This window comes from Hypanus sabinus, chromosome 24 (genome assembly GCF_030144855.1).
Source record: "Hypanus sabinus isolate sHypSab1 chromosome 24, sHypSab1.hap1, whole genome shotgun sequence".
Taxonomy (NCBI): Eukaryota; Metazoa; Chordata; class Chondrichthyes; order Myliobatiformes; family Dasyatidae; genus Hypanus; species Hypanus sabinus.
Window position 1 is genome coordinate 28,618,282 of NC_082729.1, and position 26,702 is coordinate 28,644,983.

Consider the following 26,702-nt stretch of genomic DNA (forward strand, 5'->3'; position numbering starts at 1 on the left):
CAGTACCAGAGGGCATGGATTGAGAATAAGAGGTCAGTTATTTAAAACAGAGTTGAGGAAGAGCTTCTTCTCCCAGAGAGTTGTGGAGGTGTGGAATGCACTGCCTCGGAAGACGGTGGAGGCCAATTCTCTGGATGCTTTCAAGAAGGAGCTGGATAGATATCTGATGGATAGGGGAATCAAGGGATATGGGGTCAAGGCAGGGACTGGGTATTGATAATGAATGATCAGCCATGATCTCAGAATGGCGGTGCAGGCTCGAGGGGCCGAATGGTCTACTTCTGCACCTATTGTCTATTGTCTATTCAGCCTGACCTCATACCCTGGTAATTTCACCCTGTGCCCTAACATTCAGCCTGACCTCATACCCTGGTAATTTCACCCTGTGCCCTAACATTCAGCCTGACCTCATACCCTGGTAATTTCACCCTGTGCCCTAACATTCAGCCTGACCTCATATCCTGGTAATTTCCCCCTGTGGCCGAACATTCAGCCTGACCTCATACCCTGGTAATTTCACCCTGTGCCCTAACATTCAGCCTGACCTCATACCCTGGTAATTTCCCCCTGTGCCCTAACATTCAGCCTGACCTTATACCCTGGTAATTTCCCCTTGTGCCCTAACATTCAGCCTGACCTCATACCCTGGTAATTTCACTCCATTGCCCTAACATTCAGCCTGACCTCATACCCTGGTAATTTCCCCCTGTGCCCTAACATTCAGCCTGACCTCATACCCTGGTAATTTCACCCCATTGCCCTAACATTCAGCCTGACCTCATACCCTGGTAATTTCACCCTGTGCCCTAACATTCAGCCTGACCTCATACCCTGGTAATTTCACCCCACACTGTAACATTCAGACTGAGTACACACCCTGGTAATTTCACCCACTCTCCAACACGGCCAATAACTGTACCAACAATTTCATCCCCCTCCAAGCCCATATGTAGGTTAAAAGGTCATAGTGGGCCGAAAGGCCTGTGTTGTGCTGTAAAGTTCTGTGAGTTAGTGAGGTTTTTCACTACCTGACCCTCACTTATTCCCTGAAGTTGTCATTGGGAGACTCAGATTTGGTTTGTCACCAAAGACTCCTGCGGAGGGAGAGCATTCTGACTGGTTCCCATCACTGTCTGGTAAGGAGGGGACACTCCATACGATCGGGAAAAGCTCCAGCGGGTTGTAAACTCCTTCACGGGCATGAGCCTCCTGCCATCGAGGACATCGTCAAAAGTGATGTCTCAAAAAGGCCCCTAACACAGAGATCACACAGGCCCTGGCAGCTTCACTCTCTGACGCTCCTGAGCTCACACACAGCCTTCTCCCTGGCCGGCACCGTGTCTCCAGTGTAACGGGGACAAACTTCACCAGATAGCCTCTGGTGTGAGGAGCAATCTCATTAAAACCTACCAAATTTTGAAAGGCCGAGATAGAGTGGACATGCAGAGGGTGTTTCCTATCGTGAGGGATTCTAGGCCCCAGAGAGCACTGCCTTAGACAAGGAGGAATTTCTCCAGCCAGAGGGAGGTGAATCTGTGGAATTCATTGCCACAGGTGGCTGTGGAGGCCAGGTCCTTGGGTGTATTGAGGCAGAGGGTGATAGGTTCTTGGTAAGTCAGGGTGTCAAAGTTTACGGGGAGAAAGCAGGAGAATGGGTTCCTTCAGCCGTGACAGAAAGGCGGAAAACACTCAATGGGCCAAATGGCCTAAATCTGCTCCTATGTTTAATGGTCTTGCGGAAACAGGATCAGCCACCCTGGTGCAGGCGAAGGGAGGATGGAAAGGATCAGTCACGCGTCTGCTCGTTTCAAACACACCGGTTCTCAAGGTCAAAGGGGTTGATATCACAGACAGAGTATTCCCCTGGCAGACTGTCCCGACGGGGGAGAAGGGGTCGGGTCCTGACACCCAGTGGTGCCGGGGCTGAAGGTCAAGAGTGAATACCAACACACACACACACAGAGTGACAGTCATTTACATTGACAAACACACACACAGACGAAGTATCACAGAGAGACACACACACACACAAAGTATCACAGAAACACTCACACACAGTGACAGTCATTTACATTGACACACACACAAAGTATCACAGAAACACTCACACACAGTGACAGTCATTTACATTGACACACACACACAGAGACTAAGTATCACAGAGACACACACACACAGAGTGACAGTCATTTACATTGACAAACACACACACAGACTAAGTATCACAGAGACACACACACACACACAGAGTGACAGTCATTTACATTGACACACACACAAAGTATCACAGAAACACACACACAGTGACAGTCATTTACATTGACACACACACACACACAGTATCACAGAGTCACACACACACAGTGACAGTCATTTACATTGACACACACACACAAAGTATCACAGAGACATACACACACACAGAGTGACAGTCATTTACATTGACACACACACAAAGTATCACAGAGACACACACACACAAACACACATACACACACAGAGTAACAGTCATTTACATTGACACACACACACAAAATATCACAGAGACACATACACACACACAGTGACAGTCATTTACATTGACACACACTCACACAAAATATCACACACACACACAAAATATCACAGAGACACACACACATACAGTGACAGTCATTTACATTGACACACTCACACGAAATATCACACACACACACAAAATATCACAGACACATACACACACACAGTGACAGTCATTTACATTGACACACTCACACGAAATATCACACACACACACACAAAATATCACAGAGACACATACACATACAGTGACAGTCATTTACATTGACAAACACACACACAGACGAAGTATCACAGAGACACACACACACACAGTCATTTACATTGACACACACACAAAGTATCACAGAAACACTCACACACAGTGACAGTCATTTACATTGACACACACACACACAGACTAAGTATCACAGAGACACACACACACACACAGAGTGACAGTCATTTACATTGACACACACACAAAGTATCACAGAAACACACACACAGTGACAGTCATTTACATTGACACACACACACACAGTATCACAGAGACACACACACAGTGACAGTCATTTACATTGACACACACACACAAAGTATCACAGAGACATACACACTCACAGAGTGACAGTCATTTACATTGACACACACACAAAGTATCACAGAGACACACACACACAAACACACATACACACACAGAGTAACAGTCATTTACATTGACACACACACACAAAATATCACAGAGACACATACACACACACAGTGACAGTCATTTACATTGACACACACTCACACAAAATATCACACACACACAAAATATCACAGAGACACATACACATACAGTGACAGTCATTTACATTGACACACACTCACACAAAATATCACACACACACACAAAATATCACAGACACATACACACACACAGTGACAGTCATTTACATTGACACACTCACACGAAATATCACACTCACACGAAATATCACACACACACACAAAATATCACAGAGACACATACACATACAGTGACAGTCATTTACATTGACACACACATATGAAATATCACACTCACACACACACACACAGAGTGACAGTGATTTACACTGACACATACAATCACACGAAGTGTCATGGACATATACACACACACACACACACAGTCATTTACATTGACACACACTCACACGAAGTATCACAGAGACACACAGCAACAGAGTCATTTACATTGACACACACACGAAATATCACACACACAAAATATCACAGAGACACATACACACACACAGAGTGACAGTCATTTACATTGACACACGAAATATCACTCACATACACAAAATATCACAGACACATACACACACACACAGTGACAGTCATTTACATTGACACACACACACACAAATTCTGACAGAGACACGCACGCGTACACACACAGAGTGACAGAGTCATTTACGTTGACAGACACACACACACAAAGTCTCACACACACACACACACACACACACACAAACGCACAGCACGTCACCCAAAAACACACAGTCTAGAGCGTACACATCTGCAACACAAGGACAAATTTGCACTCTCAGAATCAGAATCAGGTTTAATATCACCAGCATACGGCATGTCGCGAAATTTGTCAACTTAATGACAGCTGAACATTGCAATACATGATAATAGAGGGGGAAAAATAAAAAGTAAAAGCATATATCTGTGTGTTATACAGTTAAATTAAAAATAGAGCAAAGACAGAAATAATATAAAAACAAAAACAAGTAGTGAGGTAGTGTTCATGGGTTCAATGACCAGTCAGAAATCGGATGGCAGAGAGGCAGAAGCTGATCCTGAATCACTGACTGTGTCTCTTCAGGCTCCTGTACCTCCTCCCTGATGGTGACAATGTGAATATGGCATGTTCTGGGTGACGGGGACAATAATAATAGACATTGCCTTTCTGAGGCACCACTCCCTGAAGTTGTCTTGGTTACTATGGAGCCTGGTACCCAAGGGGGAGCTGACGAATTTTACAACTTTCTGTAGCTTCATTCAGTCCTGTGCAATAGCTACCCTCCCCCATACGAGACACTGATACGGCCAGTCGGAATGCTCTCCGTGGCACATCTATTGAAGTTTTCAGGTGTTTAAAGTTGACCAACAAAATCTCCTCAAACTCTTAATGAAATATAGTCGCTGTCTTGTTTTCTTTATACCTGCATCGATATGTTCATTCCTACACAATCAGACACATACAGTACATACGCAACCATACAGGCTCCACCACACAGACATATACAAACACAGTGTAGAGGGAGCTCCATTCTGTGTCTGAACTTGGGAGTGTGTGATGGGACGATGTGGAGGGAGCTTCACTCTGTGTCTGACCCTGGGGGCGTGTGATGGGACGGTGTGGAGGGAGATTCACTCTGTGTCTGACCCCGGGAGTGTGTGATGGGACGGTCTGGAGGGAGATTCAGTCTCTGACCGCGGGAGTGTGTGATGGGACGGTGTGGAGGGAGATTCACTCTGTGTCTGACCCTGGGAGTGTGTGATGGGACGGTGTGGAGGGAGCTTCACTCTGTGTCTGACCCCGGGAATGTGTGATTGGATGGTGTGGAGGGAGATTCACTCTGTGTCTGACCCCGGGAGTGTGTGATGGGACGGTGTGGAGGGAGATTCACTCTGTGTCTGACCCCGGGAGTGTTTGATAGGACGGTGTGGAGGGAGATTCACTCTGTGTCTGACCCCGGGAGTGTGTGATGGGACGGTGTGGAGGGAGATTCACTCTGTGTCTGACCCTGGGAGTGTGTGATGGGACGGTGTGGAGGGAGCTTCACTCTCTGTCTGACCCCGGGAGTGTGTGATGGGACGGTGTGGAGGGAGTTTCACTCTCTGTCTGACCCCGGGAGTGTGTGATGGGACGGTGTGGAGGGAGATTCACTCTGTGTCTGACCCCAGGAGTGTGTGATGGGACGGTGTGGAGGGAGATTCACTCTGTGTCTGACCCCAGGAGTGTGTGATGGGACGGAGTGGAGGGAGATTCACTCTGTGTCTGACCCCAGGAGTGTGTGATGGGACGGTGTGGAGTGAGTTTCACTCTGTGTCTGACCCTGGGAGTGTGTGATGGGACGGTGTGGAGGGAGCTTCACTCTGTGTCTGACCCCGGGAGTGTGTGATGGGACGGTGTGGAGGGAGATTCACTGTGTGTCTGACCCCGGGAGTGTGAGATGGGACGGTGTGGAGGGAGATTCACTCTGTGTCTGACCCCGGGAGTGTGTGATGGGACAGTGTGGAGGGAGTTTCACTCTGTGTCTGACCCCGGGAGTGTGAGATGGTACGGTGTGGAGGGAGATTCACTCTGTGTCTGACCCTGGGAGTGTGTGATGGGACGGTGTGGAGGGAGATTCACTGTGTCTGACCCCGGGAGAGTGTGATGAGATGGTGTGGAGGGAGATTCACTCTGTGTCTGACCCCGGGAGTGTGTGATGGGTCGGTGTGGAGGGAGATTCACTCTGTGTCTGACCCCGGGAGTGTGTGATGGGACGGTGTGGAGGGAGATTCACTCTGTGTCTGACCCCGGGAGTGTGTGATGGGACGGTGTGGAGGGAGATTCACTCTGTGTCTGACCCCGGGAGTGTGTGATGGGACGGTGTGGAGTGAGTTTCACTCTGTGTCTGACCCTGGGAGTGTGTGATGGGACAGTGTGGAGGGAGCTTCACTCTGTGTCTGACCCCGGGAGTGTGTGATGGGACGGTGTGGAGGGAGATTCACTGTGTGTCTGACCCCGGGAGTGTGAGATGGGACGGTGTGGAGGGAGATTCACTCTGTGTCAGACCCCGGGAGTGTGTGATGGGACAGTGTGGAGGGAGTTTCACTCTGTGTCTGACCCCGGGAGTGTGAGATGGTACGGTGTGGAGGGAGCTACACTCTGTGTCTGACCCCGGGAGTGTGTGATGAGACGGTGTGGAGAGAGTTTCACTCTGTGTCTGACCCCGGGAGTGTGTGATGGGACGGTGTGGAGGGAGTTTCACTCTGTGTCTGACCCCGGGAGTGTGTGATGGGACGGTGTGGAGGGAGTTTCACTGTGTCTGACCCCGGGAGAGTGTGATGAGATGGTGTGGAGGGAGATTCACTGTGTCTGACCCCGGGAGAGTGTGATGGGACGGTGTGGAGGGAGATTCAATCTGTGTCTGACCCCGGGAGTGTGTGATGGGACGGTGTGGAGGGAGATTCACTCTGTGTCTGACCCCTTTTTTTTTTATTACAAAATCCTTTATTACAAATTTCGGTGCTATACAATATATACAAAACAGTGGCAAACACAATTACTGCACTACAAATAGACAATAGACATTACAGCAGAATGTTGCCATCCCTATCGACGATGGCATTTACACCCCGCGGAGCCCAACGGTCTCGAAACTCCTCCAAGGCCGTTGTGGACTGCGCGTGTTACTTTTCAATAGTTACCCGGGCACGAACATACCCCCTAAACATTGCCAGGCAGTCTGCCCGGGGAGATCCTCCCGCCACCCGTTTCCAAGACCCACGGATGGCGGATTTCGCCAGCCCCAGGAGCAAGTTGACTAGGACATCCTCATCACTCTCTATCTGACCCCGGGAGTGTGTGATGGGACGGTGTGGAGAGAGCTTCACTCTGTCTGACTCCGGGAGTGTGTGATGTGATGGTGTGGAGGAAGCTTCACTCTGTGTCTGACCCCGGGGGTGTGATAGGACGGTGTGGAGGGAGCTTCACACTGTGTCTGACCCCGGGAGTGTGTGATGGGATGGTGTGGAGGGAGTTTCACTGTGTGTCTGACCCCGGAAGTGTGTGATGGGACAGTGTGGAGGGAGGTTCACTCTGTGTCTGACCCCGGGAGTGTGTGATGGGACGGTGTGGAGGGAGCTTCACTCTGTGTCTGACTCCGGGAGTGTGTGATGGGATGGTGTGGAGGGAGATTCACTGTGTCTGACCCCGGGAGTGTGTGATGGGACGGTGTGGACGGAGCTTCACTCTATGTCTGACCCCGGGAGTGAGTGATGGGACGGTGTGGAGGGAGATTCACTGTGTCTGACCCTGGGAGTGTGTGATGGGATGGTGTGGAGGGAGATTCACTCTGTCTGACCCTGGGAGGGTGTGATGGGATGGTGTGGAGGGAGATTCACTCTGTGTCTGACCCCGGGAGTGTGTGATGGGACGGTGTGGAGGGAGATTCACTCTGTGCCTGATCCCAGGAGTGTGTAATGGGACGGTGTGGAGGGAGATTCACTCTGTGTCTGACCCTGGGAGTGTGTGATGGGACGGTGTGGAGGGAGATTCACTCTGTGTCTGACCCCGGCAGTGTGTGATGGGACGGTGTGGAGGGGGATTCACTGTGTCTGACCCTGTGATCTACCTGTGAGGATGGAAGTGACAGACATCAGCAGGAGGAGTTTCCATGATGTCGCCATGCTTGCTGGTTTCCCGGGCTCGTTCTGCTCTTCAACCGTCTGGCTGCTGGAGTTCGGGCTGAGGGCCGAGGGCTTTCACCAGCTGTGGCAGTGTTGATGGTCCCTTTGTGGAGACAGAGAGTGAGAGAGAGTGAGAAAATGTCAGGATACTATACAGCTAACTGTCTCAGCACTCTTGTTGCTGGCAAAGGTCACTGAACAAGCGAGGAGACTTCACCTCGAGGCTGTCCTGCGCCCACCTCCGTCACTTCCCCACACACTCACACACCTACTGAACAATCGAGGAGACTTCACCTCGAGGCTGTCCTGCGCCCACCTCCGTCACTTCCCCACACACTCACACACCTACTGAACAAGCGAGGAGACTTCACCTCGAGGCTGTCCTGCGCCCACCTCCGTCACTTCCCCACACACTCACACACCTACTGAACAAGCGAGGAGACTTCACCTCGAGGCAGTCCTGCGCCCACCTCCGTCAATTCCCCACACACTCACACACCTACTGAACAAGCGAGGAGAGTTCACCTCGAGGCTGTCCTGCGCCCACCTCCGTCACTTCCCCACACACACTCACACACCTACTGAACAAGCAAGGAGACTTCACCTCGAGGCTGTCCTGCACCCACCTCCGTCACTTCCCCACACACTCACACACCTACTGAACAAGCGAGGAGACTTCACCTCGAGGCTGTCCTGCGCCCACCTCCGTCACTTCCCCACACACTCACACACCTACTGAACAAGCGAGGAGACTTCACCTCGAGGCTGTCCTGCGCCCACCTCCGTCATTTCCCCACACACTCACACACCTACTGAACAAGCGAGGAGACTTCACCTCGAGGCTGTCCTGCGCCCACCTCCGTCACTTCCCCACACACTCACACACCTACTGAACAAGCGAGGAGACTTCACCTCGAGGCTGTCCTGTGCCCACCTCCGTCACTTCCCCACACACTCACACACTCACACACCTACTGAACAAGCGAGGAGACTTCACTTCGAGGCTGTCCTGCGCCCACCTCCGTCACTTCCCCACACACTCACACACCTACTGAACAAGCGAGGAGACTTCACCTCGAGGCTGTCCTGTGCCCACCTCCGTCACTTCCCCACACACTCACACACTCACACACCTACTGAACAAGCGAGGAGACTTCACCTCGAGGCTGTCCTGCGCCCACCTCCGTCACTTCCCCACACACTCACACCCTCACACACCTACTGAACAAGCGAGGAGACTTCACCTCGAGGCTGTCCTGCGCCCACCTCCGTCACTTCCCCACACACTCACACCCTCACACACCTACTGAACAAGCGAGGAGACTTCACCTCGAGGCTGTCCTGCGCCCACCTCCGTCACTTCCCCACACACTCACACACCTACTGAACAAGCGAGGAGACTTCACCTCGAGGCTGTCCTGCGCCCACCTCCGTCACTTCCCCACACCCTCACACAGCTACTGAACAAGCGAGGAGACTTCACCTCGAGGCTGTCCTGCGCCCACCTCCGTCACTTCCCCACACACTCACACACCTACTGAACAAGCGAGGAGACTTCACCTCGAGGCTGTCCTGCGCCCACCTCCGTCACTTCCCCACAAACTCACAGACCTACTGAACAAGCGAGGAGACTTCACCTCGAGGCTGTCCTGCGCCCACCTCCGTCACTTCCCCACACACTCACACACCTACTGAACAAGCGAGGAGACTTCACCTCGAGGCTGTCCTGCGCCCACCTCCGTCACTTCCCCACACACTCACACACCTACTGAACAAGCGAGGAGACTTCACCTCGAGGCTGTCCTGCGCCCACCTCCGTCACTTCCCCACACACTCACACACCTACTGAACAAGCGAGGAGACTTCACCTCGAGGCTGTCCTGCGCCCACCTCCGTCACTTCCCCACACACTCACACACCTACTGAACAAGCGAGGAGACTTCTCCTCGAGGCTGTCCTGCGCCCACCTCCGTCACTTCCCCACACACTCACACAACTACTGAACAAGCGAGGAGACTTCACCTCGAGGCTGTCCTGCGCCCACCTCCGTCACTTCCCCACACACTCACACACCTACTGAACAAGCGAGGAGACTTCACCTCGAGGCTGTCCTGTGCCCACCTCCGTCACTTCCCCACACACTCACACACTCACACACCTACTGAACAAGCGAGGAGACTTCACTTCGAGGCTGTCCTGCGCCCACCTCCGTCACTTCCCCACACACTCACACACCTACTGAACAAGCGAGGAGACTTCACCTCGAGGCTGTCCTGCGCCCACCTCCGTCACTTCCCCACACACTCACACCCTCACACACCTACTGAACAAGCGAGGAGACTTCACCTCGAGGCTGTCCTGCGCCCACCTCCGTCACTTCCCCACACACTCACACCCTCACACACCTACTGAACAAGCGAGGAGACTTCACCTCGAGGCTGTCCTGCGCCCACCTCCGTCACTTCCCCACACACTCACACACCTACTGAACAAGCGAGGAGACTTCACCTCGAGGCTGTCCTGCGCCCACCTCCGTCACTTCCCCACACCCTCACACAGCTACTGAACAAGCGAGGAGACTTCACCTCGAGGCTGTCCTGCGCCCACCTCCGTCACTTCCCCACACACTCACACACCTACTGAACAAGCGAGGAGACTTCACCTCGAGGCTGTCCTGCGCCCACCTCCGTCACTTCCCCACACACTCACAGACCTACTGAACAAGCGAGGAGACTTCACCTCGAGGCTGTCCTGCGCCCACCTCCGTCACTTCCCCACACACTCACACACCTACTGAACAAGCGAGGAGACTTCACCTCGAGGCTGTCCTGCGCCCACCTCCGTCACTTCCCCACACACTCACACACCTACTGAACAAGCGAGGAGACTTCACCTCGAGGCTGTCCTGCGCCCACCTCCGTCACTTCCCCACACACTCACACACCTACTGAACAAGCGAGGAGACTTCACCTCGAGGCTGTCCTGCGCCCACCTCCGTCACTTCCCCACACACTCACACACCTACTGAACAAGCGAGGAGACTTCTCCTCGAGGCTGTCCTGCGCCCACCTCCGTCACTTCCCCACACACTCACACAACTACTGAACAAGCGAGGAGACTTCACCTCGAGGCTGTCCTGCGCCCACCTCCGTCACTTCCCCACACACTCACACACCTACTGAACAAGCGAGGAGACTTCACCTCGAGGCTGTCCTGTGCCCACCTCCGTCACTTCCCCACACACTCACACACTCACACACCTACTGAACAAGCGAGGAGACTTCACCTCGAGGCTGTCCTGCGCCCACCTCCGTCACTTCCCCACACACTCACACACCTACTGAACAAGCGAGGAGACTTCACCTCGAGGCTGTCCTGCGCCCACCTCTGTCACTTCCCCACACACTCACACCCTCACACACCTACTGAACAAGCGAGGAGACTTCACCTCGAGGCTGTCCTGCGCCCACCTCCGTCACTTCCCCACACACTCACACCCTCACACACCTACTGAACAAGCGAGGAGACTTCACCTCGAGGCTGTCCTGCGCCCACCTCCGTCACTTCCCCACACACTCACTCACCTACTGAACAAGCGAGGAGACTTCACCTCGAGGCTGTCCTGCGCCCACCTCCGTCACTTCCCCACACCCTCACACACCTACTGAACAAGCGAGGAGACTTCACCTCGAGGCTGTCCTGCGCCCACCTCCGTCACTTCCCCACACACTCACACACTCACACACCTACTGAACAAGCGAGGAGACTTCACCTCGAGGCTGTCCTGCGCCCACCTCCGTCACTTCCCCACACACTCACAGACCTACTGAACAAGCGAGGAGACTTCACCTCGAGGCTGTCCTGCGCCCACCTCCGTCACTTCCCCACACACTCACACACTCACACACCTACTGAACAAGCGAGGAGACTTCACCTCGAGGCTGTCCTGCGCTCACCTCCGTCACTTCCCCACACACTCACACGCCTACTGAACAAGCGAGGAGACTTCACCTCGAGGCTGTCCTGCGCCCACCTCCGTCACTTCCCCACACCCTCACACACCTACTGAACAAGCGAGCAGACTTCACCTCGAGGCTGTCCTGCGCCCACCTCCGTCACTTCCCCACACACTCACACACCTACTGAACAAGCGAGGAGACTTCACCTCGAGGCTGTCCTGCGCCCACCTCCGTCACTTCCCCACACACTCATACACCTACTGAACAAGCGAGGAGACTTCACCTCGAGGCTGTCCTGCGCCCACCTCCGTCACTTCCCCACACCCTCACACACCTACTGAACAAGCGAGGAGACTTCACCTCGAGGCTGTCCTGCGCCCACCTCCGTCACTTCCCCACACACTCACACCCCTACTGAACAAGCGAGGAGACTTCACCTCGAGGCTGTCCTGCGCTCACCTCCGTCACTTCCCCACACACTCACACACCTACTGAACAAGCGAGGAGACTTCACCTCGAGGCTGTCCTGCGCCCACCTCCGTCACTTCCCCACACCCTCACACACCTACTGAACAAGCGAGGAGACTTCACCTCGAGGCTGTCCTGCGCCCACCTCCGTCACTTCCCCACACACTCACACACCTACTGAACAAGCGAGGAGACTTCACCTCGAGGCTGTCCTGCGCCCACCTCCGTCACTTCCCCACACACTCACACCCTCACACACCTACTGAACAAGCGAGGAGACTTCACCTCGAGGCTGTCCTGCGCCCACCTCCGTCACTTCCCCACACACTCACACACCTACTGAACAAGTGAGGAGACTTCACCTCGAGGCTGTCCTGCGCCCACCTCCGTCACTTCCCCACACACTCACACACTCACACACCTACTGAACAAGCGAGGAGACTTCACCTCGAGGCTGTCCTGCGCCCACCTCCGTCACTTCCCCACACCCTCACACACCTACTGAACAAGCGAGGAGACTTCACCTCGAGGCTGTCCTGCGCCCACCTCCGTCACTTCCCCACACCCTCACACACCTACTGAACAAGCGAGGAGACTTCACCTCGAGGCTGTCCTGCGCCCACCTCCGTCACTTCCCCACACACTCACACACCTATTGAACAAGCGAGGAGACTTCACCTCGAGGCTGTCCTGCGCCCACCTCCGTCACTTCCCCACACCCTCACACACCTACTGAACAAGCGAGGAGACTTCACCTCGAGGCTGTCCTGCGCCCACCTCCGTCACTTCCCCACACACTCACACACCTACTGAACAAGCGAGGAGACTTCACCTCGAGGCTGTCCTGCGCCCACCTCCGTCACTTCCCCACACACTCACACACTCACACACCTACTGAACAAGCGAGGAGACTTCACCTCGAGGCTGTGCTGCGCCCACCTCCGTCACTTCCCCACACCCTCACACACCTACTGAACAAGCGAGGAGACTTCACCTCGAGGCTGTCCTGCGCCCACCTCCGTCACTTCCCCACACCCTCACACACCTACTGAACAAGCGAGGAGACTTCACCTCGAGGCTGTCCTGCGCCCACCTCCGTCACTTCCCCACACACTCACACACCTACTGAACAAGCGAGGAGACTTCACCTCGAGGCTGTCCTGCGCCCACCTCCGTCACTTCCCCACACACTCACACCCTCACACACCTACTGAACAAGCGAGGAGACTTCACCTCGAGGCTGTCCTGCGCCCACCTCCGTCACTTCCCCACACACTCACACACCTACTGAACAAGTGAGGAGACTTCACCTTGAGGCTGTCCTGCGCCCACCTCCGTCACTTCCCCACACACTCACACACTCACACACCTACTGAACAAGCGAGGAGACTTCACCTCGAGGCTGTCCTGCGCCCACCTCCGTCACTTCCCCACACCCTCACACACCTACTGAACAAGCGAGGAGACTTCACCTCGAGGCTGTCCTGCGCCCACCTCCGTCACTTCCCCACACCCTCACACACCTACTGAACAAGCGAGGAGACTTCACCTCGAGGCTGTCCTGCGCCCACCTCCGTCACTTCCCCACACACTCACACACCTACTGAACAAGCGAGGAGACTTCACCTCGAGGCTGTCCTGCGCCCACCTCCGTCACTTCCCCACACCCTCACACACCTACTGAACAAGCGAGGAGACTTCACCTCGAGGCTGTCCTGCGCCCACCTCCGTCACTTCCCCACACACTCACACACCTACTGAACAAGCGAGGAGTCTTCACCTCGAGGCTGTCCTGCGCCCACCTCCGTCACTTCCCCACACACTCACACACTCACACACCTACTGAACAAGCGAGGAGACTTCACCTCGAGGCTGTGCTGCGCCCACCTCCGTCACTTCCCCACACCCTCACACACCTACTGAACAAGCGAGGAGACTTCACCTCGAGGCTGTCCTGCGCCCACCTCCGTCACTTCCCCACACACTCACACACCTACTGAACAAGCGAGGAGACTTCACCTCGAGGCTGTCCAGCGCCCACCTCCGTCACTTCCCCACACGCTCACACCCTCACACACCTACTGAACAAGCGAGGAGACTTCACCTCGAGGCTGTCCTGCGCCCACCTCCGTCACTTCCCCACACACTCACACACTCACACACCTACTGAACAAGCGAGGAGACTTTACCTCGAGGCTGTCCTGCGCCCACCTCCGTCACTTCCCCACACACTCACACACTCACACACCTACTGAACAAGCGAGGAGACTTCACCTCGAGGCTGTCCTGCGCCCACCTCCGTCACTTCCCCACACACTCACACACCTACTGAACAAGCGAGGAGACTTCACCTCGAGGCTATCCTGCGCCCACCTCCGTCACTTCCCCACACACTCACACACCTACTGAACAAGCGAGGAGACTTCACCTCGAGGCTGTCCAGCGCCCACCTCCGTCACTTCCCCACACACTCACACACCTACTGAACAAGCGAGGAGACTTCACCTCGAGGCTATCCTGCGCCCACCTCCGTCACTTCCCCACACACTCACACACCTACTGAACAAGCGAGGAGACTTCACCTCGAGGCTGTCCAGCGCCCACCTCCGTCACTTCCCCACACACTCACACACCTACTGAACAAGCGAGGAGACTTCACCTCGAGGCTATCCTGCGCCCACCTCCGTCACTTCACCACACCCTCACACACCTACTGAACAAGCGAGGAGACTTCATCTCGAGGCTGTCCTGCGCCCACCTGCGTCACTTCCCCACACACTCACACATCTACTGAACAAGCGAGGAGACTTCACCTCGAGGCTGTCCTGCGCTCAGCTCCGTCACTTCCCCACACACTCACACACCTACTGAACAAGCGAGGAGACTTCACCTCGAGGCTGTCCTGCGCCCACCTCCGTCACTTCCCCACACCCTCACACACCTACTGAACAAGCGAGGAGACTTCACCTCGAGGCTGTCCTGCGCCCACCTCCGTCACTTCCCCACACACTCACACACTCACACACCTACTGAACAAGCGAGGAGACTTCACCTCGAGGCTGTCCTGCGCCCACCTCCGTCACTTCCCCACACACTCACTCACCTACTGAACAAGCGAGGAGACTTCACCTCGAGTATGTCCTGCGCCCACCTCCGTCACTTCCCCACACACTCACACACCTACTGAACAAGCAAGGAGACTTCACCTCGAGGCTGTCCTGCGCCCACCTCCGTCACTTCCCCACACACTCACACCCTCACACACCTACTGAACAAGCGAGGAGACTTCACCTCGAGGCTGTCCTGCGCCCACCTCCGTCACTTCCCCACACACTCACACACCTACTGAACAAGTGAGGAGACTTCACCTCGAGGCTGTCCTGCGCCCACCTCCGTCACTTCCCCACACACTCACACACTCACACACCTACTGAACAAGCGAGGAGACTTCACCTCGAGGCTGTCCTGCGCCCACCTCCGTCACTTCCCCACACACTCACACACTCACACACCTACTGAACAAGCGAGGAGACTTCACCTCGAGGCTGTCCTGCGCCCACCTCCGTCACTTCCCCACACACTCACACACTCACACACCTACTGAACAAGCGAGGAGACTTTACCTCGAGGCTGTCCTGCGCCCACCTCCGTCACTTCCCCACACACTCACACACTCACACACCTACTGAACAAGCGAGGAGACTTTACCTCGAGGCTGTCCTGCGCCCACCTCCGTCACTTCCCCACACACTCACACACTCACACACCTACTGAACAAGCGAGGAGACTTCACCTCGAGGCTGTCCTGCGCCCACCTCCGTCACTTCCCCACACACTCACACACCTACTGAACAAGCGAGGAGACTTCACCTCGAGGCTGTCCTGCGCCCACCTCCGTCACTTCCCCACACACTCACACCCTCACACACCTACTGAACAAGCGAGGAGACTTCACCTCGAGGCTGTCCTGCGCCCACCTCCGTCACTTCCCCACACACTCACACCCTCACACACCTACTGAACAAGCGAGGAGACTTCACCTCGAGGCTGTCCTGCGCCCACCTCCGTCACTTCCCCACACACTCACACACCTACTGAACAAGCGAGGAGACTTCACCTCGAGGCTGTCCTGCGCCCACCTCCCTCACTTCCCCACACACTTACACACTCACACACCTACTGAATAAGCGAGGGGACTTCACCTCGAGGCTGTCCTGTGTCCACCTCCGTCACTTCCCCACACACTCACACACCTACTGAACAAGCGAGGGGACTTCACCTCGAGGCTGTCCTGCGCCCACCTCCGTCACTTCCCCACACACGCACACACTCACACACCTCCTGAACAAGCGATGAGACTTCACCTCGAGGCTGTCCTGCGCCCACCTCCGTCACTTCCCCACACACTCACACACCTACTGAACAAGCGAGGAGACTTCACCTCGAGGCTGTCCTGCGCCCACCTCCGTCACTTCCCCACACACTCACACACTCACACACCTACTGAACAAGCGAGGAGACTTCACCTCGAGGCTGTCCTGCGCCCACCTCCGTCACTTCCCCACACACTCACACACCTACTGAACAAGCGAGGAGACTTCACCTCGAGGCTGTCCTGCGCCCACCTCCGTCACTTCCCCACACCCTCACACACCTACTGAACAAGCGAGGAGACTTCACCTCGAGGCTGTCCTGCGCCCACCTCCGTCACTTCCCCACACACTCACACACCTACTGAACAAGCGAGGAGACTTCACCTCGAGGCTGTCCTGCGCCCACCTCCGTCACTTCCCCACACACTCACACCCTCACACACCTACTGAACAAGCGAGGAGACTTCACCTCGAGGCTGTCCTGCGCCCACCTCCGTCACTTCCCCACACACTCACACACCTACCGAACAGGCGAGGAGACTTCACCTCGAGGCTGTCCTGCGCCCACCTCCGTCACTTCCCCACACCCTCACACACCTACTGAACAAGCGAGGAGACTTCACCTCGAGGCTGTCCTGCGCCCACCTCCGTCACTTCCCCACACACTCACACACCTACTGAACAAGCGAGGAGACTTCACCTCGAGGCTGTCCTGCGCCCACCTCCGTCACTTCCCCACACACTCACACACTCACACACCTACTGAACAAGCGAGGAGACTTCACCTCGAGGCTGTCCTGCGCCCACCTCCGTCACTTCCCCACACACTCACACACTCACACACCTACTGAACAAGCGAGGAGACTTCACCTCGAGGCTGTCCTGCGCCCACCTCCGTCACTTCCCCACACACTCACACACTCACACACCTACTGAACAAGCGAGGAGAATTTACCTCGAGGCTGTCCTGCGCCCACCTCCGTCACTTCCCCACACACTCACACACTCACACACCTACTGAACAAGCGAGGAGACTTCACCTCGAGGCTGTCCTGCGTCCACCTCCGTCACTTCCCCACACCCTCACACACCTACTGAACAAGCGAGGAGACTTCACCTCGAGGCTGTCCTGCGCCCACCTCCGTCACTTCCCCACACACTCACACACTCACACACCTACTGAACAAGCGAGGAGACTTCACCTCGAGGCTGTCCTGCGCCCACCTCCCTCACTTCCCCACACACTTACACACCTACTGAACAAGCGAGGAGACTTCACCTCGAGGCTGTCCTGCGCCCACCTCCGTCACTTCCCCACACCCTCACACACCTACTGAACAAGCGAGGAGACTTCACCTCGAGGCTGTCCTGCGCCCACCTCCGTCACTTCCCCACACACTCACACACCTACTGAACAAGCGAGGAGACTTCACCTCGAGGCTGTCCTGCGCCCACCTCCGTCACTTCCCCACACACTCACACCCTCACACACCTACTGAACAAGCGAGGAGACTTCACCTTGAGGCTGTCCTGCGCCCACCTCCGTCACTTCCCCACACACTCACACACCTACTGAACAAGTGAGGAGACTTCACCTCGAGGCTGTCCTGCGCCCACCTCCGTCACTTCCCCACACACTCACACACTCACACACCTACTGAACAAGCGAGGAGACTTCACCTCGAGCCTGTCCTGCGCCCACCTCCGTCACTTCCCCACACCCTCACACACCTACTGAACAAGCGAGGAGACTTCACCTCGTGGCTGTCCTGCGCCCACCTCCGTCACTTCCCCACACACTCACACACCTACTGAACAAGCGAGGAGACTTCACCTCGAGGCTGTCCTGCGCCCACCTCCGTCACTTCCCCACACACTCACACACTCACACACCTACTGAACAAGCGAGGAGACTTCACCTCGAGGCTGTCCTGCGCCCACCTCCGTCACTTCCCCACACACTCACACACCTACTGAACAAGCGAGGAGACTTCACCTCGAGGCTGTCCTGCGCCCACCTCCGTCACTTCCCCACACACTCACACACCTACTGAACAAGCGAGGAGACTTCACCTCGAGGCTGTCCTGCGCCCACCTCCGTCACTTCCCCACACACTCACACACCTACTGAACAAGCGAGGAGACTTCACCTCGAGGCTGTCCTGCGCCCACCTCCGTCACTTCCCCACACACTCACACACCTACTGAACAAGCGAGGAGACTTCACCTCGAGGCTGTCCTGCGCCCACCTCCGTCACTTCCCCACACACTCACACACTCACACACCTACTGAACAAGCGAGGAGACTTCACCTCGAGGCTGTCCTGCGCCCACCTCCGTCACTTCCCCACACACTCACACACCTACTGAACAAGCGAGGAGACTTCACCTCGAGGCTGTCCTGCGCCCACCTCCGTCACTTCCCCACACACTCACACACCTACTGAACAAGCGAGGAGACTTCACCTCGAGGCTGTCCTGCGCCCACCTCCGTCACTTCCCCACACACTCACACACTCACACACCTACTGAACAAGCGAGGAGACTTTACCTCGAGGCTGTCCTGCGCCCACCTCCGTCACTTCCCCACACACTCACACACTCACACACCTACTGAACAAGCGAGGAGACTTTACCTCGAGGCTGTCCTGCGCCCACCTCCGTCACTTCCCCACACACTCACACACTCACACACCTACTGAACAAGCGAGGAGACTTCACCTCGAGGCTGTCCTGCGCCCACCTCCGTCACTTCCCCACACACTCACACACCTACTGAACAAGCGAGGAGACTTCACCTCGAGGCTGTCCTGCGCCCACCTCCGTCACTTCCCCACACACTCACACCCTCACACACCTACTGAACAAGCGAGGAGACTTCACCTCGAGGCTGTCCTGCGTCCACCTCCGTCACTTCCCCACACCCTCACACACCTACTGAACAAGCGAGGAGACTTCACCTCGAGGCTGTCCTGCGCCCACCTCCGTCACTTCCCCACACACTCACACACCTACTGAACAAGTGAGGAGACTTCACCTCGAGGCTGTCCTGCGCCCACCTCCGTCACTTCCCCACACACTCACACACTCACACACCTACTGAACAAGCGAGGAGACTTCACCTCGAGGCTGTCCTGCGCCCACCTCCGTCACTTCCCCACACACTCACACACTCACACACCTACTGAACAAGCGAGGAGACTTCACCTCGAGGCTGTCCTGCGCCCACCTCCCTCACTTCCCCACACACTCACACACTCACACACCTACTGAACAAGCGAGGAGACTTCACCTCGAGGCTGTCCTGCGCCCACCTCCGTCACTTCCCCACACACTCACACACTCACACACCTACTGAACAAGCGAGGAGACTTCACCTCGAGGCTGTCCTGCGCCCACCTCCGTCACTTCCCCACACACTCACACACTCACACACCTACTGAACAAGCGAGGAGACTTCACCTCGAGGCTGTCCTGCGCCCACCTCCGTCACTTCCCCACACACTCACACACTCACACACCTACTGAACAAGCGAGGAGACTTCACCTCGAGGCTGTCCTGCGCCCACCTCCGTCACTTCCCCACACACTCACACACTCACACACCTACTGAACAAGCGAGGAGACTTTACCTCGAGGCTGTCCTGCGCCCACCTCCGTCACTTCCCCACACACTCACACACTCACACACCTACTGAACATGCGAGGAGACTTCACCTCGAGGCTGTCCTGCGCCCACCTCCGTCACTTCCCCACACACTCACACACCTACTGAACAAGCGAGGAGACTTCACCTCGAGGCTGTCCTGCGCCCACCTCCGTCACTTCCCCACACACTCACACCCTCACACACCTACTGAACAAGCGAGGAGACTTCACCTCGAGGCTGTCCTGCGCCCACCTCCATCACTTCCCCACACACTCACACCCTCACACACCTACTGAACAAGCGAGGAGACTTCACCTCGAGGCTGTCCTGCGCCCACCTCCGTCACTTCCCCACACACTCACACACCTACTGAACAAGCGAGGAGACTTCACCTCGAGGCTGTCCTGCGCCCACCTCCCTCACTTCCCCACACACTTACACACTCACACACCTACTGAATAAGCGAGGGGACTTCACCTCGAGGCTGTCCTGTGTCCACCTCCGTCACTTCCCCACACACTCACACACCTACTGAACAAGCGAGGGGACTTCACCTCGAGGCTGTCCTGCGCCCACCTCCGTCACTTCCCCACACACTCACACACTCACACACCTCCTGAACAAGCGATGAGACTTCACCTCGAGGCTGTCCTGCGCCCACCTCCGTCACTTCCCCACACACTCACACACCTACTGAACAAGCGAGGAGACTTCACCTCGTGGCTGTCCTGCGCCCACCTCCGTCACTTCCCCACACACTCACACACTCACACACCTACTGAACAAGCGAGGAGACTTCACCTCGAGGCTGTCCTGCGCCCACCTCCGTCACTTCCCCACACACTCACACACCTACTGAACAAGCGAGGAGACTTCACCTCGAGGCTGTCCTGCGCCCACCTCCGTCACTTCCCCACACCCTCACACACCTACTGAACAAGCGAGGAGACTTCACCTCGAGGCTGTCCTGCGCCCACCTCCGTCACTTCCCCACACACTCACACCCTCACACACCTACTGAACAAGCGAGGAGACTTCACCTCGAGGCTGTCCTGCGCCCACCTCCGTCACTTCCCCACACACTCACACCCTCACACACCTACTGAACAAGCGAGGAGACTTCACCTCGAGGCTGTCCTGCGCCCACCTCCGTCACTTCCCCACACACTCACACACCTACCGAACAGGCGAGGAGACTTCACCTCGAGGCTGTCCTGCGCCCACCTCCGTCACTTCCCCACACCCTCACACACCTACTGAACAAGCGAGGAGACTTCACCTCGAGGCTGTCCTGCGCCCACCTCCGTCACTTCCCCACACACTCACACACCTACTGAACAAGCGAGGAGACTTCACCTCGAGGCTGTCCTGCGCCCACCTCCGTCACTTCCCCACACACTCACACACTCACACACCTACTGAACAAGCGAGGAGACTTCACCTCGAGGCTGTCCTGCGCCCACCTCCGTCACTTCCCCACACACTCACACACTCACACACCTACTGAACAAGCGAGGAGACTTCACCTCGAGGCTGTCCTGCGCCCACCTCCGTCACTTCCCCACACACTCACACACTCACACACCTACTGAACAAGCGAGGAGACTTCACCTCGAGGCTGTCCTGCGTCCACCTCCGTCACTTCCCCACACCCTCACACACCTACTGAACAAGCGAGGAGACTTCACCTCGAGGCTGTCCTGCGCCCACCTCCGTCACTTCCCCACACACTCACACACTCACACACCTACTGAACAAGCGAGGAGACTTCACCTCGAGGCTGTCCTGCGCCCACCTCCCTCACTTCCCCACACACTTACACACCTACTGAACAAGCGAGGAGACTTCACCTCGAGGCTGTCCTGCGCCCACCTCCGTCACTTCCCCACACCCTCACACACCTACTGAACAAGCGAGGAGACTTCACCTCGAGGCTGTCCTGCGCCCACCTCCGTCACTTCCCCACACACTCACACACCTACTGAACAAGCGAGGAGACTTCACCTCGAGGCTGTCCTGCGCCCACCTCCGTCACTTCCCCACACACTCACACCCTCACACACCTACTGAACAAGCGAGGAGACTTCACCTTGAGGCTGTCCTGCGCCCACCTCCGTCACTTCCCCACACACTCACACACCTACTGAACAAGTGAGGAGACTTCACCTCGAGGCTGTCCTGCGCCCACCTCCGTCACTTCCCCACACACTCACACACTCACACACCTACTGAACAAGCGAGGAGACTTCACCTCGAGCCTGTCCTGCGCCCACCTCCGTCACTTCCCCACACCCTCACACACCTACTGAACAAGCGAGGAGACTTCACCTCGTGGCTGTCCTGCGCCCACCTCCGTCACTTCCCCACACACTCACACACCTACTGAACAAGCGAGGAGACTTCACCTCGAGGCTGTCCTGCGCCCACCTCCGTCACTTCCCCACACACTCACACACTCACACACCTACTGAACAAGCGAGGAGACTTCACCTCGAGGCTGTCCTGCGCCCACCTCCGTCACTTCCCCACACACTCACACACCTACTGAACAAGCGAGGAGACTTCACCTCGAGGCTGTCCTGCGCCCACCTCCGTCACTTCCCCACACACTCACACACCTACTGAACAAGCGAGGAGACTTCACCTCGAGGCTGTCCTGCGCCCACCTCCGTCACTTCCCCACACACTCACACACCTACTGAACAAGCGAGGAGACTTCACCTCGAGGCTGTCCTGCGCCCACCTCCGTCACTTCCCCACACACTCACACACCTACTGAACAAGCGAGGAGACTTCACCTCGAGGCTGTCCTGCGCCCACCTCCGTCACTTCCCCACACACTCACACACTCACACACCTACTGAACAAGCGAGGAGACTTCACCTCGAGGCTGTCCTGCGCCCACCTCCGTCACTTCCCCACACACTCACACACCTACTGAACAAGCGAGGAGACTTCACCTCGAGGCTGTCCTGCGCCCACCTCCGTCACTTCCCCACACACTCACACACTCACACACCTACTGAACAAGCGAGGAGACTTTACCTCGAGGCTGTCCTGCGCCCACCTCCGTCACTTCCCCACACACTCACACACTCACACACCTACTGAACAAGCGAGGAGACTTTACCTCGAGGCTGTCCTGCGCCCACCTCCGTCACTTCCCCACACACTCACACACTCACACACCTACTGAACAAGCGAGGAGACTTCACCTCGAGGCTGTCCTGCGCCCACCTCCGTCACTTCCCCACACACTCACACACCTACTGAACAAGCGAGGAGACTTCACCTCGAGGCTGTCCTGCGCCCACCTCCGTCACTTCCCCACACACTCACACCCTCACACACCTACTGAACAAGCGAGGAGACTTCACCTCGAGGCTGTCCTGCGCCCACCTCCGTCACTTCCCCACACACTCACACCCTCACACACCTACTGAACAAGCGAGGAGACTTCACCTCGAGGCTGTCCTGCGCCCACCTCCGTCACTTCCCCACACACTCACACACCTACTGAACAAGCGAGGAGACTTCACCTCGAGGCTGTCCTGCGCCCACCTCCCTCACTTCCCCACACACTTACACACTCACACACCTACTGAACAAGCGAGGGGACTTCACCTCGAGGCTGTCCTGTGTCCACCTCCGTCACTTCCCCACACACTCACACACCTCCTGAACAAGCGAGGAGACTTCACCTCGAGGCTGTCCTGCGCCCACCTCCGTCACTTCCCCACACACTCACACACCTACTGAACAAGCGAGGAGACTTCACCTCGAGGCTGTCCTGCGCCCACCTCCGTCACTTCCCCACACACTCACACACTCACACACCTACTGAACAAGCGAGGAGACTTCACCTCGAGGCTGTCCTGCGCCCACCTCCGTCACTTCCCCACACACTCACACACCTACTGAACAAGCGAGGAGACTTCACCTCGAGGCTGTCCTGCGCCCACCTCCGTCACTTCCCCACACCCTCACACACCTACTGAACAAGCGAGGAGACTTCACCTCGAGGCTGTCCTGCGCCCACCTCCGTCACTTCCCCACACACTCACACACCTACTGAACAAGCGAGGAGACTTCACCTCGAGGCTGTCCTGCGCCCACCTCCGTCACTTCCCCACACACTCACACCCTCACACACCTACTGAACAAGCGAGGAGACTTCACCTCGAGGCTGTCCTGCGCCCACCTCCGTCACTTCCCCACACACTCACACACCTACCGAACAAGCGAGGAGACTTCACCTCGAGGCTGTCCTGCGCCCACCTCCGTCACTTCCCCACACCCTCACACACCTACTGAACAAGCGAGGAGACTTCACCTCGAGGCTGTCCTGCGCCCACCTCCGTCACTTCCCCACACACTCACACACTCACACACCTACTGAACAAGCGAGGAGACTTCACCTCGAGGCTGTCCTGCGCCCACCTCCGTCACTTCCCCACACACTCACACACTCACACACCTACTGAACAAGCGAGGAGACTTCACCTCGAGGCTGTCCTGCGCCCACCTCCGTCACTTCCCCACACACTCACACACTCACACACCTACTGAACAAGCGAGGAGAATTTACCTCGAGGCTGTCCTGCGCCCACCTCCGTCACTTCCCCACACACTCACACACTCACACACCTACTGAACAAGCGAGGAGACTTCACCTCGAGGCTGTCCTGCGTCCACCTCCGTCACTTCCCCACACCCACACACACCTACTGAACAAGCGAGGAGACTTCACCTCGAGGCTGTCCTGCGCCCACCTCCGTCACTTCCCCACACACTCACACACTCACACACCTACTGAACAAGCGAGGAGACTTCACCTCGAGGCTGTCCTGCGCCCACCTCCCTCACTTCCCCACACACTTACACACCTACTGAACAAGCGAGGAGACTTCACCTCGAGGCTGTCCTGTGCCCACCTCCGTCACTTCCCCACACACTCACACACCTACTGAACAAGCGAGGAGACTTCACCTCGAGGCTGTCCTGCGCTCACCTCCGTCACTTCCCCACACACTCACACACCTACTGAACAAGCGAGGAGACTTCACCTCGAGGCTGTCCTGCGCCCACCTCCGTCACTTCCCCACACCCTCACACACCTACTGAACAAGCGAGGAGACTTCACCTCGAGGCTGTCCTGCGCCCACCTCCGTCACTTCCCCACACACTCACACACCTACTGAACAAGCGAGGAGACTTCACCTCGAGGCTGTCCTGCGCCCACCTCCGTCACTTCCCCACACACTCACACCCTCACACACCTACTGAACAAGCGAGGAGACTTCACCTTGAGGCTGTCCTGCGCCCACCTCCGTCACTTCCCCACACACTCACACACCTACTGAACAAGTGAGGAGACTTCACCTCGAGGCTGTCCTGCGCCCACCTCCGTCACTTCCCCACACACTCACACACTCACACACCTACTGAACAAGCGAGGAGTCTTCACCTCGAGCCTGTCCTGCGCCCACCTCCGTCACTTCCCCACACCCTCACACACCTACTGAACAAGCGAGGAGACTTCACCTCGTGGCTGTCCTGCGCCCACCTCCGTCACTTCCCCACACACTCACACACCTACTGAACAAGCGAGGAGACTTCACCTCGAGGCTGTCCTGCGCCCACCTCCGTCACTTCCCCACACACTCACACACTCACACACCTACTGAACAAGCGAGGAGACTTCACCTCGAGGCTGTCCTGCGCCCACCTCCGTCACTTCCCCACACACTCACACACCTACTGAACAAGCGAGGAGACTTCACCTCGAGGCTGTCCTGCGCCCACCTCCGTCACTTCCCCACACACTCACACACCTACTGAACAAGCGAGGAGACTTCACCTCGAGGCTGTCCTGCGCCCACCTCCGTCACTTCCCCACACACTCACACACCTACTGAACAAGCGAGGAGACTTCACCTCGAGGCTGTCCTGCGCCCACCTCCGTCACTTCCCCACACACTCACACACCTACTGAACAAGCGAGGAGACTTCACCTCGAGGCTGTCCTGCGCCCACCTCCGTCACTTCCCCACACACTCACACACTCACACACCTACTGAACAAGCGAGGAGACTTCACCTCGAGGCTGTCCTGCGCCCACCTCCGTCACTTCCCCACACACTCACACACCTACTGAACAAGCGAGGAGACTTCACCTCGAGGCTGTCCTGCGCCCACCTCCGTCACTTCCCCACACACTCACACACCTACTGAACAAGCGAGGAGACTTCACCTCGAGGCTGTCCTGCGCCC

General features: G+C 56.4%; 1 protein-coding gene across 1 annotated transcript in view; it reads right to left on the reverse strand.

Annotated features, from left to right (window-relative positions):
- Positions 1 to 26,702, reverse strand: part of LOC132380592 (contactin-5-like) — a 166,904-nt gene that overhangs the window by 111,428 nt on the left and 28,774 nt on the right. The window contains 1 exon segment of the mRNA XM_059949513.1: positions 7,926 to 8,083. Within this exon segment, the coding sequence (XP_059805496.1) occupies positions 7,926 to 7,980 (55 nt within the window). The 5' untranslated portion in view covers positions 7,981 to 8,083.